The following is a 15,960-nucleotide window of genomic DNA, read 5'->3' on the forward strand; positions in this document are numbered from 1 at the left end:
AAAAGAGCACATCTGCCAGTAGTTTGTGAATCAGCCAGCTAAATTTACCACCTTGCGGTCATTTTCTTTTTTTTTTTTTTTTTTTCTTTTCCTCCTGGTTGTGTTGCATGTAAATTTGGATTGCTGGAGGGAGCAGAGGAGAAAGATTTGTAAAGCTGTAAAAATAAACCCACCTTTCACCTGGTGCTGGAAAAGACTCATTCATTCACAGAGAGCTAAAGGGAAGTATTTACCTATGCAGTAGAAAAAAATAGCACCCACCACTGCACACGCTCACTTTAAACAGGGAAAATTGCTTTCTCAGACCACAATTCACCAACGTTTACTTGTAGGCATCCTAGATTGTTTCCTCCTCAATTGTTTGTGAAGTTAGTCTCTGAAGTTTTGTTCATATACATGTAGAAGTTTAGATGTATGAAATCATGGCTGTTCAGTGAATCTATGAAGTCAAACCATTTTCCTATATCTCATCTTTTGCCTTCTTCTCATGTTCTTATTTTTTCATAGGTGAGGAATGTCGTGAATGATGCAGTGGACATATTGGAGTTTAGAGATCGTGTCATCAAAGCCTCTCTGGCTTTCGGTCACCTGGTGGTTACGACTTCGCTCCAGTGCTACGTCTACAAGTCAGTTGTCATCTTTTTACAGTCTTTTTCTTAGCTTTTACAGTCTGGTTCTGTTGTTCCTTGTTTACTGTGTTCTGTATTCTTTCACTATATAATTGTACTGTGTTCCCAGCTGGAATATGATGTGACTGTATTCCATGTAATATGAAGCTAAATGTGCCAGGGAAATAAAAACATACAGAAAAACCTACAGTTCATATTCAGTCAGTTATCAGATTTTGAAAAATTTAGTAGACTGAATTGAAATTTACATTGGAGTATGAAGCACACACAATTCTGTCTGCAATTGTTACAATGAACACGAAGGCACATAATCTGCTCATTGTCTGCCTTGTAGCATCCTCCCCCACCCAATGATAATCTGTCTTTGTCCATCACTGCTCTCGAGTTCCATATGTCGATTTATCTGCTCTTTTCATCAGTACCTACCTATTGTTTATTTTTTTGTCTGTCATAACACTTTCCTTTTGCACACTAGATCTTTTTTTTTTTTTTTGCCATGCTATTGCGCTTCTGGACTTTTGTCATCTTTAGAACATAAGTTATTAAATGCTTGTGATTATGTTTATGTGAACCAGCTCAAGAAACTGGAACACTCCACTCATCTTTGACCTGAAGGAGGGAACAGTCAGCCTCATCCTGCAAGCAGAGAAGTGAGTCTCTCAACTCCGGGAGCCGTGGAACGAGAGAAAGAACAGGGTTTTGGATCATCTGTCAGCTTCTCTAATGCTTCATTACTTTACACTGGCCACTCATCAACCAACAGCCATGCTGACACACATGCACGCACAAACACACACGCACACAGGCCATGCGCTTGCTTAGCCCCTGTCATACAATAAGGCTGAGAGTAAAACCACAGGGGGAAATTAGATTAATATGGAGTAGCTCTTTTGCAATACTCCAGTGCCGCCCCTGACACTCAGGATAGAGTTAAATAGATTATTGGCTATTTTGTAATCACAGCTGAGTTCAATGCATCCCACTTAGTGAGTTATTACTGTGTTGATGTGGATTACATTTTTAAAGTAACTGCACGTGTAAGTTAATTAACTGTTACTGTCTTTTCATTCTTTCACATATAATATTTTATCTATTTTATTTCCTCTCGCACCCCTTCCTTCATCCCCATCCCACCCCACTCAACCAGACATAACATTAGCTTTCTAGCCAGTATGCTTACTGCACTCTCATCCACTGAATCCTCCTCTCTTGTCTCAGGTATTTTTTACTAGTGGATGGAGTGGGGTTGTATATATTCTCTTATGAGGGCCGACTGATATCTACCCTCAAGTTTCCCGGTATGAGAGCCGACATCCTAAATGCCCAGGGTCTCTCACTTAGTAACGACACGGTTGCTATCCGGGACAAGAGTGACGAAAAAGGTAAGTGGACCTCTTTAAACAAGTATCCTCTTGAAAAACGAATCTTACAAGCTGTTCTCTGACCATAATCTATTTCCCTTACTCCGCACTAGTCATCCTTTTCTTTGATGTCTTAACTGGAAAGGCTCTTGGAGATGGGAAGCCCTTGGCTCACAAGGTGGGATATCCTTTTCCAACCTCGCTGGTTAACTTACTGTTAATGTTACTGTTTATGCAGAAGGTTGTAATGATCCACATTGATGGGGATGACATAAGCTACCACTGTAACAATGATTATGTTATGTAGTTTTTTTAACTAAAGATAATTCTTAGTAATATATGGTTAATATAATTTTTAAAAGTAATAAACGTTGCAACAAATCTCCATCTTAAATTGGCCCCTACACTTTCACAGTAACCTTAAGTTTTCCAACATTTTTTCTGATAAGACTACCTCTGATTTGTGTTGCCCTGTAGAGATACACCTTGTAAAAATGTCTCTCACTTCAGAGTTTCTACACTCTGTAAGTGGAGCCTCTCGGCTTTATCACCTTCACTGGCTCTGATTTGAACCAAAACCCCTTCCACAAACATCAGTAGTCCAGTTATGGCTTTGCAACTTTAACAACTTTTATAACATATCATTAAAGTATTAATGGTGCAGTATTAAGTGGCTGATAAGATCATAAAGTAACACAGTGAAATCAAAGTGTGTCCTTGTAAAGGAAGTTATGTTGGAAGATCAGTAATATAGAAAAACCCCAAATGTGGTTTCTGTGCTGAAATCAGTGCGGTAACTTCTTTTTCTTTTTTTACTTTGGCTGTTTTCATTGAAAGTTCAAATTGTGTGTTAAGGTTTTGGTTAGTCAGAGGTGGAACTATACCTCTATTTGTATATCTGCCAATTGATTAGATTCTATTGGAATTCAGTGAAATTATATTATAATTTTATTTTGCTGTTATTGATTTATCTGAAAGTTTTGAGTGTTTTAAGATAAGATAAAATAAGATATCCTTTATTTTCTCCCTCAGTGGGGAAACTTATTTTTGTTGTCAGCAGTACACTTAGCACACACATGCAGGGGAGGTTGTAAAAAGACTGAAAAGTCAGAATAAAAAATACATATAAAATATGTATATAATCACAGAATATGAACAGTATATAAAGTGGGTTGAAAGAAGAAACGGTGCAGAAAAAGCAGGTGGAGTGTTGTGAGGCAGATTGGCAGATATTGCACATCTTATATTATTGCACATTTTATTGTCATATTATTGTCCACTGGCTACTGAGAGCAGGCCTGGTTATACAGTCTGATGGCAGCGGGGAGGAAGGACCTGCGATGCCTCTCGGTGGTGCATCGTGGGTGACGAAGCCGGTCACTGATGGAGCTCTCCAGGGCTCTGACAGTCTCATGAAGGGGGTGGGAGGGTGGGTGGGGTAATTTAATTTACCCTCCTGAGCCAAAATACAGAGAAAAAAAAAGAAAAAAGTGTGCATACCTGTTCAGATAAATATTTTAACAGCAATATTACAACCTTGTTTCCCAAAAAGTTATGATGCAGCTTAAAATGAAAGTAAAAACAGAATGCAGTAATGTGTAAATCATTTAAACTACTGACAAAAATCAAATGAAAACATTTCAAATGCTAGACTGAGAAATGTATAGCTTTGGTGTTTTTAAACAAAAAAGATGCCTATTTAGTTTTGAAGCTAGTTACAGTTTAAGTGTGTAAGACTTGGGTCAAAGGTACCAAAGGGTGCAAAAGTTGTGTAATGCCGAAAAAACACCTGGACTATCTCAAGACTAATTAAGTTAATTGTTAAGAGGTCAGCATGAGCACATATTCAGAAGGACAAGAGACAAAGAAAGAATGGGGGAGGGTCTTTGGAGCAAAACCAGTGTAAGAGGGAAAAGGATTACCGGTATAAGAAAAAAAAGAAAAACAGAAAAACTAATAGACAGAAAAGTCGAGGTAGCAGTAGTTGCTGTTTGTCAGCAAGGCTTTGTCTGCCAGGACTCAAAAGTTCCAAGATACTAAAGCCAACTTGCGATAGCCAAAAAGACACACAGGTTCAGTCACACGTATACCTACTCTGTGTCTCTCTCTGCCTCTTGTAAACACACTCACACTTGGCAGATATGCTGTTAAATCACACTGTAATCGGCTTTTCCTACTCCTTTTGTTTCGCTGATTGTTTGTCTTTTTCCGTTTACACCTCTTTTCTCTCTAACCTCTTTTTGTTTACCTTTTTGTTTACCTTTTTGTGTATCTCTGATTTGATATAGATGGACGTGGTGGAGATCGCTTTGGATCAGTGTGGCCCAACCACTGAAAGGAAAATTGCACTGATAGACAAAAACCGTGACCTGTACTTGACCTCCGTGCGTCATCTTGGGCGAGAACCCAAAATCTGCAAAATTGGTAAGACGGGGAGAAGGGAACTCACTTGGCAAGATGTGCAGTGTCTGTATTTGTTTTTGCCCTCATGTAACTAACATTTCGTGACTTAAAATGTTGTACATGTGTTCATTCTCATAGGTAGCATGGTTCACAGCATAGCATGGAATGATTGTGCGAACATGCTATGTGGGATCCAAGACAATCAGTTCACACTGTGGTACTATGCAAGTGTCGTCTTCACTGACAAAGAACTACTACCAAAAACACTATTCATAAAGGACAGCAGGTATGCATGTATCATTTTTTAATGGATAAAACAACAAATAATGCTCATCTTATTGATGAGTGATCAAGTTTAGCCATCTTTTAAAAGTAGCCTGAATCAAAGATACTTAAGTCATGCTGTTGATGTCCTTAAACATTTCAGCTGAGAAGTAGCAGAAGAGGCTAATACATTAACAGCTAAGATGTGAGATTGAGTCAGTTTTTTTTTGTTTTTTTTTTTGCACCTTCCAGCTTATTCCACAAAGTATAACACACAGTGCTTTATTCAGTCGTTTTTGCCAGCAGCTGTCAGAATGTACAATGCTTCCTGCCCAAAAGTCCTCTGCTTCTGCCAGCACAGGAGGTGCTCAGGCAGAGTGCCTGGCTGCACTGTCTATACAGGCAGTGTTAAACTACTTTTGCACGCCTGCTACACTAATCTGTATGGCACAGTAAAAAGGACAAAATTGAGACAACTGAGAGGCTTGTGTAGGCTATATCTTTGCCAACAGAGCTCCTGATCTACCCAGTAATTAGTTGGTGATGGTAACTTATTCAAGCTAGGTGGCAGCTCATGTGTTACAACTCACTCATGATTAGAAAATGGTTAAAATCAATGTTAAAATCAATGTTCTATATATATATATATATATATATATATATATATATATATATATATATATATATATATATATTTGAATTAATTTTTATATTTATAATGTTGTTGTGTTTAATATAATTAAATGATTAAGAGCATATGGACAATTTTCCAGAGAGAGAGAGTGCCATCCCACTGTAGGCTGGACACCAAGGATTTTTGATCTATCAGATGACACCCTACCAAGTATCAATATTTATTAATAGCTTATTGTACTACCATATTGTAGTACCTTTTGTTGAGTACCGCAAAATGGAGTTGCATTCAAAAAGTGCAATAGAAAATTTAGCTGGAAAGATCTTGGCAGAGGTAATGGACCATCAAACAGTGGAGGTGTGGATTTTGGTCTGAAGAATTAGTGTTTCACTATATATTTTTTTCTTTTAAAAACTTTGACACTTTTTGCTCTGCTCCAGACTTTCTCAGAAAGTCCAGAAGCCAGTGTCTGTGATGGTAGGCTAGTTTGTGATAACAGCATTAATGCAGAACAATTAATTGAGATTTTTGAGCAACTTTTGCTCCCTTCAATATGTCATGTTTTCAAGACAAATTCTGCATGTATTTTTAAACAGAGAACGTAACATTGCATTTGACATTCAGTATATTACAAAGACATGAGGGCAGAGGATGAAGGTACTGGGTTGGTCGCTTCTGCAGTCCTGACATCCACAATGGAGAATATGGAAAGTTTTGATATGAAATATGTGGATTTGGAAATATAAAATGCAGCAACAACTCTGTAGTGTTGCATCCATGATGTGTGCTAGAAGAATGTCAGATCAAGTAAAGCTTCCTCATTTACTATCTTTGATACCAGGACATCAAGTGTTGTGAAAAAATAAATGGGGTCACCACAAGGTGGTATAAAGTTTACTGTGCCAACATTTTAAACATTTAAACATATCAAAATTGACCAACTACTCTGTCCCATTCAGTTAGTTTCTAGGATCATTATGCATTCATATCACCTAGGAAAAAAACTGATGCGTCGCATTGTCGTACTAGACCGCTAAATATGAATAAATGTTTGACAGAGCTGCCATGAAATTACCCTCCAGTTTATGTATTGCCATTTTAAATCTTCAAGTTTCAGCATTCAGTTGTAGTTGTGACTATATTTGGACGACAAGCCTGAGCTGGGAAGTTGATTAAATAGTGTATTTGAGTTAAAATATTTATGAAATAAAGGAATTATTTTTAGAAAGACCACCAGCACATTGATCAGGGGTGCACATAACAAAGGACACTAAGTTGACGAGTACAAACTAGTGTCTAGAGGCAATCAGTGGTATTGCATTTTAAGTTCGTAACGAGATAATGAAGAGCCTAAAATTTAACTTAGTTTTCTGTGGCAAAATGTGAGGATGTGGTTACATGTATTTGTTTTAACTAATATGTGTGTGTTTGTGCATGTATCTTCACAAAGTGAGTTCAGTCGAGCACCTCACATTCTGAGCTATGTCGGCACAAAGGTGACACTACGACAAGGAGATGGTTCACTGGTGTACAGCAGCGTGCCTCCATATCCTGCCCTCTTGCATGAATACAGCACCTCTGCACGCTGGGAGGATGCTCTACGTCTTTGCCGCTTTGCCAAAGTAAGATATCAGCACATATCTGTTAATGATTGTTTATTGTCTGTTTTGAATAAATGTTCAAGACCTGCTTATATCTGCATTGGTATAACTATTAAATGTGAGCTAAGGGTATACTCTGGTATTTCTTTATTAGTAATAGCTCCTTTATTTGTCATGTGCAAGTTAACTGGCAGTCGAAATGCTTTGGGTGAGTGGATCGATCAACTTACTTCAGATAGTAAAGACAAAACAAAATAGTAAAAGTAGTAGAGTAAAAGTATTTAAAATATATGTAAGACACAGCAAAAAATCCCAGATAAATATATACAAATAAAATAAAAAGGTAAAAGTTAAGAATATAAGGCGCAGAAGAGGCTATTTAAAATATGGAATGGTACTAGTGTTGTCCCGATCGATCGGGTGGCCGATCGATCGGGCCCGATCACGTCATTTTCAAAAGATCGGGATCGGCCAAAAAAGTATCGGGACATACTGTTATGGCTCGGCCGGCTGGTTTCCGACTCCGCGACCCGGTAGCGCTGGGAGCGCGGAGTCGGCGCAGCGGCCAGAAGAGCCGGGCGGCTCTGCTCTGAGCCCCAGCTGCAGCTCAGAGCGGCTCCAGCAGCTCCAGGCCAGTTCGTCTTATTTGTTTGCTTATTGCTCTGTGCCTATGTTTTAACATATATTAATTATTTAATCATTTTATAATTGCATTTAACAATACAGACAGTTGATGTGTGTTTATTGTAAGATTTTGGGCAGCGCCGGCGGCTGAAGAATCGTTTGTGCTGGTGGGGAAGGAAGCGTGGCTAACAGAGAGCTAACAGCAGCTAGGCTACGCTCAGATAAACGGTCTGAAAGTTTTAAAAACAAAGAAAAGCTGTCGGAGAAAAGTGACTGTAGTGTTATGTAAATGATTATCCGTCACTCGTAAATCATCTTTTGGTCCACTTTATTGACTCGGTAACAACACAGAGATGGCGGACTGCTATTTTGCAGGCTGGTGTTACGGTCTAAAGGGTCCGTGTCTGAACAACCACAATTGGTTCCTACGCTCTGCGTGACATCAGCACAACACAGTGACAGAAAACAGCCACAATGAATATCTGCTGCGATTCATTTCATGCTGTTGAGAATTCTGCACTACGGTTAAGCCAAAATGTATTTTCATTTTCTTATTGATTGTGAGTTTGACTGGATGTCATTCAACTTTTAAACCTCGTAAGTAAACTACCTCCTTTTGAAGTGAAATTGATTTATTTTTGTTATTTTACTATTCTGAACTTTTTGTTTTAGTTTACAATTTCATGTTTCTACATTTTGTGGCACCAGAGCTGATAAGCTTTGTTTTGATCCAATGATGCAGTCAGTGAAAAAACAAAAATATGTCCATGTTGGAGAGAATGGACAATACAGTTTTTTACTTAATTTACTTTACTTTTTTTTACTTTACTTTTTTACTTAATTCTTTGCCAAAATGTATCTGATTGGGAAAAAGTATCGGAAATGTATCGGGAGCCAAAAAAAGTGATCGGATCGGGAAAAATCGGGATCGGCAGATACTCAAACTCAAGTGATCGGATCGGATCGGGAGCTAAAAAATCCTGATCGGGACAACCCTAAATGGTACACAAGTAAGTTATATTACACAATATATTATTGATACTACACAAGTAGGTGATGACGTACAGGATATGATATGTAAAGTAACGTACAAAATGAAACTATATGCAATAGTTACACCAATACCACTCCAGATAAGGAATATCGCAGGTAGTGAATATCACATATGGGACAGATGATGATAATGATAAAGTGCGACCAGTGTGAGCATGTTTGTTATGATCAGTTTGTGTATGTGCAGTGTTTGCTTAGTTTGTTAGGTTGAGGAGTCTGACAGCCTGGGGATAGTAGCCTAGTCTGTGCGGTCACACTCCTGTACCTTCTGCCGGACGGTAGCACATGGAAAAGATTGTGTGCTGGGTGACTGTCGTCTTTTAAGATGCTGCGTGTCTTCCCCTGGCACCAGTTGTGCCTCCTGAATCCTCCTGAATCCAAAGTGAGACATTAGAATAGACTCTCTTCTCCTGCTCCCCTGCATAGAAGTTACCAGAGAGGCTCAGTAGTGTAATTATCCTATAACTGGAACACACCATTTGGTGTCCCAGGCCCTCTAGAAACTCCAATGATAGACTGATAGGCTAATCAAGCCCTGTAGAGCTCCTTCAGCTTGATGGCCCAGCCTCCCTCCTGGGGTCAGTAATTACTACCATGGCAGAAACTTAAAACTTCTCAACTACGAAGCCATTGAACAGGGCCTACTTTGACTCAATGTTCCCACCTCCCTCAAGATGTGCTGAAATTCTACCAGAGGTGGGAGTTAAAGATATTTCTGACGGGTTCTTCTACCCGACATTGACACTGACAGCAAACCCTCACTGTACATTTGGATCTGCCCAGCATCTCCCCCTGCCATCTGATTCAACTCGCCACCAGATAGTGATCAGCTGACAACTCGGCCCCCCTCTTCACCAGAGTCTCCAGAACAAATGGATGCAAATTCGATAATGCAATCATAAAATAGAACATCGATCTATGACCCAGGGTGTGCTGGTGCAGTGTGCTCTCATGGATATCCTTATGTTTGAACATGGTGTTTATTATGGACAAACTGTGTCCAACACTGCTTGGGTTCAAATCAAAGAGGCCGTTCTTCCCAGTCATCCTTTCCAGGTAACACTTTCATGACCCATGTGAACATTGACGTCCCCTGGTAGAAGAACGAAGTCCCTTGAGGAACACTTTCCAGCACACCCATCACGGATTTCAAATATGGCAGGGGAAGTTGTACAGCACAACTCAACAACAAGGAGATTCACAGAGTGCTTTACAGAGACATTTAAACATCAAATGGGAAAAATAAAATGCATGATTTAAAATTTAAACAAAAAAAAGAAAGAAAAAAGAACACTAGATAAAAACAGTAGTTAAAATATGGTAATGTTTTGAAACTCAATCTGAAAAGTAAAACTGCTGATTTGGAACTTTATTGAAATGCAGCTGAGAAGAGGTCAGTCTTCAGCCAGGATTTAAATGAACTGAGTGTTTCAGCTGATCTGAGGCTTTCTGGGAGTTTTTCCCAGACATGTGGAGCATAGAAGCTGAATGCAGCTTCTCCATGTCTGTTTGTGACTCTGGGAACTGATTAAAAAAAACTGGGTCCAGATGACCTGAGGGGTCTGGAAGGTTCATACTGGGTCAGGAGGTCACTGATGTATTTAGGTCCTGGACCATTCAGAGCTTTATGGACCAGCATCAAAACTTTAAAGTCTACCCTAAGACGGACAGGCAGCCAGTGTAAAGACCTCCACTTGTTTGGTCTTAGTGAGGACTTTAGCAGCAGTTAGTTCTGAATGAGTTCTGAATGAGCTGAAGTTGTCTAATTTACTTTTTAGGTAAACCTGTAAAGATGCTGTTAAAACTAGTTTTTCCAGGTCCTGCTGAAACATCACATATTTTATGTTTGATATATTCTTATGGTGATAGTAGGCTGACTTTGCTATTGCCTTAATGTGTTTTTCCAAATGTAGGTCTGAGTCCATCACTACACCCAGATTTCTTGCCTGGTTGGTGGTTTTTAGGTGTATAGCTGTACAAGGCCTATGTCTCCTGCTGACATTGTAGTGCATATCTGCATGTCCTCCATCTAGCTATGGTAGTTTATTTTGTTCTTTATAATCTGTCCCAGTAGGAGCATGGAGATGTGAAACAGAAGAGGTCCCAGGATGGAACCTTGGGGAACTCCACATGTGATTCTTGTCTGTTGAGATGTAAAGTTACCTATTGACACAAAGTACTTCCTGTTCCCCAAGTATGTTTTGAACCAGTTTAGTGAAGTTCCGGAAAGACCCGCCCAGTTCTCCTGTTGTTTAAATAATATATTTGGATATTTATTTTGGCGAAGTCGTTGCAGGCCACGGTGGAATGAACTTCCATTGCCGCTGACACAGGAGGGTTTGTGAGCCTGTCAGCTGTAGAAAATAAGGCCGGAGTATTTATGATTGTTTTTGGTGTTGATGTCAGAGAAGGCTGGGTTTTCCAAACTGTTGTTTAGTGCATAAGTACAAATAACGGTTAGAACCTAGGCCCAAGGGGCATGAAACTACCCTGTTGTCCACTGGGGGAAAACCTTGACATACAGGCTAAAAGTTCTGAGCTCTCTGCCTATACGTAAGCCCAATAGTAGTTGCATTCCAGTTGGACACCTCTCACCCTTGAAAGTAGAAGAAGATCCAGCCCTTCTCAAGAAGGTTGGTTCCTGTGCCCACACTGTGGGCTGAAGTGAGCTCGACTGTATCTACCCACCACCTCTCAATCACACATAAGGTCAGGCTCCTTCCCCAGCAGAGGGGGAGCATTCTATGTCCCATGGGCCAGTTTTAGAAGCCAAGGGTTAGCATGCCATGGCCCATGCCTTTGGCTACCAGTCATAACACTCCTTACCACATGGCCCTTCCTGCAAGTGGTGAACTCACAGGAAAACGCTCATTCATGCTGAGCCCAGCCAGGCGCCTTGGTTAAAAGGCCTGTCCACCAGGTGCTTGCCGAGAGGCCCCTCCCCCAGGCCCAGCTGCAAGGTTTTGCCCTGGTAACCTGCATCCAGGCCAGGATTATGTGGCTCTTTGATTTTAATTTTCTTTTTTTTTTTTTTTTAATCATTATTTTTTTAATTATCCATCCATCCATCCATCCATTTTCCGCCGCTTATCCGGAACCGGGTTGCGGGGGCAGCAGCCTCAGCAGGGATGCCCACACTTCCTTCACCCCAGACACTTCCTCCAGCTCTTCCGGGGGGAGTCCGAGGCGTTCCCAGGCCAGCCGAGAGACATAGGCCCAATCCCAATTCAACTTCACTTGCCCTTCTTTTCTCCACTCGCCCTTCTTTTCTTCCCTAACCCCTAAAAAAGAAGGGGGAGATTTTAGGGCACTTGAAATCTAGGGCACTTGGCCCAGGTGCCTGTCCCAATACACTCAACTCCCCCTCGTTTTCATCCCTAATCTGATCAGGAACCCCAGAGCTAAAAGCTGTTTTAACTTCAGCTGTAGCGCTGTTAATATGGCACTTTATTAAGTTTTAATATTTTTTCAGGTTTAAAAGTTACCGTTAAGCTCCCCAACCTGGGCTCAGTTTATCCAAATAACGCCTGTTAAGAAATTTGCTCCAATGATTTCGGGATTTCTGTCCGATTGCCGGCTGACAATGACCCCGATCCAAAATCACCAAATTAATCTTATGTTATGTGGGTTTTGCTCATATCGTGCATATATGTAAATAGTTTTGTACTTGTGTGGTTTTACTCACTTGGAAATACTTTTAAATTGTCTAATAAAATTTGTTACACAACAGTTTTCTCTTCTGGGGTTTCTCAAAGTAAGGTAATGTCTCAAATTATAAACTGTACAACAAGATCAATAGTAAAATAAGGATAGTGAGAGAATCTGCAGTAAAAAAGGCTTTATTTTTTATATTCAAATATAATTTTTAAAAAGAAAAAAGTAAACATTGCACGCAAAACAAAGAAAGGTGCTGTTCCTTATAAAAAAAAATTTTGTACAGAAATATTTACAAAAAAAAAAGTTTGCAGTGTATGTGCCGTTACTGCTGATGAGGTGTCTGGTCCACCATTTTCTCTAAAAGGTTCAGGAACCTGTCCATGTGTTCTTCATTCTTTTGACATCTTCTGTCTTCTTCTGCGGCCTCAGCTTGAAGGAAGTCCTGCATAGAGAATTTCTTTTTTGGGGGGGATCGGGGGGAAAGTGGACCTGATGCCTGAAGCTCCAGCTTCCTCTTCCAGCTGGTGAGGCAGAGCTTGAGGCCGATGTGCTGGCGTCTTCCAGTGTTCTGAGATAAAAAAGATGGATACACATGTTGATTACACACATGACTGGACTATCATACACACCCACAACATCATACCAGGTTCATTATCACTGTATAAATAAAAATTACCTCTGTGCTTTCCTCTGAATTTGTCAGAGAGGACACCGGTGAGGATGGAGGGTCGATTATGTTCTGAAAAGAAAATAACAGTTAGATCTGAAATGTGATTACTGCAATGCACAAACGTCCTTGTTAAAAAAACAAACGAAAAAAAATATTGATTTTATTCACAAAAAAATAAGAAATGTCCGCCATGTTTTTTTTTTTGATTCAGTCCGCAAATGACGACGAAAAGCACTCTGGGAAATTTTCATACCCCCTCGCTCGCCAAGTGAGCATCTGAAATCCCTCGATCCGTAGGGGCTATTCTCAGCCCCTAGCCCTCGTTATGCCCCCTCCCCCTTGGTGAAAAGAGGAATTGGGACACCACTACCTTCACGGGAACGTGCAAAAGCTAGGGTTAGTGAAGAAAACGAGGGCAAGGGGTTCAATTGGGACGCAGCCATAGTCTCTCCAGCGTGTCCTGGGTCTTCCCCGGGGTCTCCTCCCGGTGGGACATGCCTGGAACACCTCCCTAGAGAGGCGTCCAGGAGGATCCAATACAGATGCCCAAGCCACCTCAGCTGACTCCTCTCAATGTGAAGGAGCAGCGGCTCGACTCCGAGCTCCTCCCGGGTGACCAAACTCCTCACCCTATCTCTAAGGGAGCGTCCAGCCACCCTGCGGAGGAAACTCATCTCGGCCGCTTGTATCCGCGATCTTGTCCTTTCGGTCACTACCCAGAGTTCATGACCATAGGTGAGGGTAGGTGTGTAGATTGACCGGTAAATCGAGAGCTTCGCCTTTCGACTCAGCTCCTTCTTCACCACGACGGTCCGGTACATCGACCGCACCGATCCGTCTGTCAATCTCACGCTCCATCGTTCCCTCACTCGTGAACAAGACCCCGAGATACTTGAACTCCTCCACCTGAGGCAGGACTTCTCCACCCACCCGGAGAAGGCACGCCACCCTTTCCCGGTGGAGAACCATGGCCTCGGTCTTGGAGGTGCTGATTCTCATCCCTGCCGCGTCGCAGTCGGCATCAAACCACCCCAGCACATGCTGAAGGTCCCGGTCTGATGAAGCCAACAGGACAACATCATCTGCAAAAACTAGAGATGAAACCGTGAGGTTCCCAAACCGGAACCCCTCTGCCTTCTCCAGATCCACAAAGCACATGTAGACTGGTTGGGCAAATTCCCATGAACCCTTGAGCACCCTGCGGCGGGTGTAGAGCTGGTCCAGCACGACCGGGACGAAAACCCCAGTGTTCCTCCTGATCCTATTTTTTAATTAGTTAATTTATTTTTGTTTGTCTAGAATCACTCCTAGCCTGGAACCGTCCCTCAGGACCAGTTTGCCTTGGGAGGCCCAATTGCCCCCGACAGCATTACTCCTAGGATCACGAGGGGGAACATAAACCCTTTGACCACAGTAAGGTGGCCATTCAAGGAGGAGTTTATTACATATGCCTTGTCAAAGTTACTTCTGTTGACTGATATTTGTGTTTTATTTTTTTTTATTTTTTTATTTCTTCCATTTTAAAATATACTTAACATCAGTTTAGTTTGAATTGTCTTGGATTCAGGGATGTACCACTTTCCAGATGTGCATTGTGTATGTCATGCACGTCCCAGGATGCTGTGTATGACGGAGAGCGTGAAAGTCTTAAATAAGAAGGTAGTGGACACGTTTATGGGACCACAACAGGAGGCTTTAATTAGCCTGCAATTAGCCTGGTGACAGCATTTACCGGATTAACCCCCCCCCACAAGACATCAGTCATAAATACACACTTTGCTGTGTGAAATTTGAACACTGTCCAAAGGAGCGTTTTCAGGATAGTGTGAAACTGTCTTTGCTTGAGAGATAATGCAGTAACCATGACCGTGAAGTAATGGACAGTTAGCAATAGAAGGTTGGAGAGGAGAGGACAGAGGAGAAGAGCCACCACGTTTCAGAGGTTTTTCTCCTGACCCTCCCCCTCCACTTCTGGTAAGAGTCTGGTGGCAGTGCGGCTTTTCCCAGAATCACAGTTGTTGTTGTCAGTAACCTCCCACCGTATAGAAGCTGATACATATAATAGTTAAGAGTTACACAAACAAACACAACAGAGTGAATTATATCTATTGTCTAGCTGTGATAGTGGTACTCCAAAAGAAGATTTCCTCTGAAATGGTATTTTGTTGTATTTTGGGCTTGTACCGGGTTTATAACTTCAATGAGGACCTGTCACTGTTATTTGCTGTTTCCTGGACCGGTTTCCATTAAGAGCCGTTTGTCACTGTGAATGGCCACTGATTGAAATAGGAATTACAGAGCGGTGTCTCCGAAGTGCAGTTGGCTTAACTGTTTGCAATTGGCAATGAAGCCTTTAGTTTGTTTATAATGTGTTGATGTTGTCTGGTAATGGAAGGACTATTCAGGAACTTCAGCTTAATTTCTTCAAGAAGCTTATGGTTGATTTTTCAAAGGCAAATATGTTCTTAGTTTCACAGTCTTAATTAACAACACACATCTGAATTCATCCATAATTTTATCATATATTATGTCAACATGATGTTAATAAGTCTCTCACATAAGTAGCTCCTGGTGAAACTACTTTAATTTGTTCACATGGTTTTATTGAAGAGGCCCGACAGCTTTTCTCTATGCTTTCTCTGTCTTGAGTTTGTTATATTGCACACTGGAAACATCAAGGAGGCATGGATGTTCTTGTCATGTATATTTAGTCACAGTTTGCAACATGTCAGCAAGCCTTCAAAATCTCATCTGTGTATGGTACACACACAGCAATTCATGACTGAGAATCCCATGGACATGTTGTCTCCAATCTGGCCCATTTGTCACTAAACTCCAAAAATGGTCTGCACTGAGAAAAATCTTACTTATTTTGTTGTGTAAATCTGGCATAAAGTTTCCACCTGAAGTTCCTTCCCCTAATTGCACCTCAGTGCAGCACAGTGAAACTGAACAACAACAAACCTGTGTCAGCTACACTCGTCCGTAGCTCTATTTCTGTGCCTTTATAACAAGCAGAGATGTAACTTAATCTGAAATTCATTTTCAGATCAGTGCTTATTTG

General features: G+C 41.0%; 1 protein-coding gene across 1 annotated transcript in view; it reads left to right on the top strand.

Annotated features, from left to right (window-relative positions):
- Positions 1–15,960, top strand: part of ift80 (intraflagellar transport 80 homolog (Chlamydomonas)) — a 70,632-nt gene that overhangs the window by 49,974 nt on the left and 4,698 nt on the right. Inside the window, exons 11-17 of the mRNA XM_061719472.1 lie at positions 508–626; positions 1,205–1,279; positions 1,848–2,011; positions 2,104–2,168; positions 4,279–4,414; positions 4,532–4,679; positions 6,742–6,913. Coding sequence (XP_061575456.1) covers positions 508–626; positions 1,205–1,279; positions 1,848–2,011; positions 2,104–2,168; positions 4,279–4,414; positions 4,532–4,679; positions 6,742–6,913 — 879 coding nt within the window. The remainder of the gene's footprint in view (positions 1–507; positions 627–1,204; positions 1,280–1,847; positions 2,012–2,103; positions 2,169–4,278; positions 4,415–4,531; positions 4,680–6,741; positions 6,914–15,960) is intronic.

Source organism: Cololabis saira, chromosome 4 (genome assembly GCF_033807715.1).
Source record: "Cololabis saira isolate AMF1-May2022 chromosome 4, fColSai1.1, whole genome shotgun sequence".
NCBI lineage: Eukaryota > Metazoa > Chordata > Actinopteri > Beloniformes > Belonidae > Cololabis > Cololabis saira.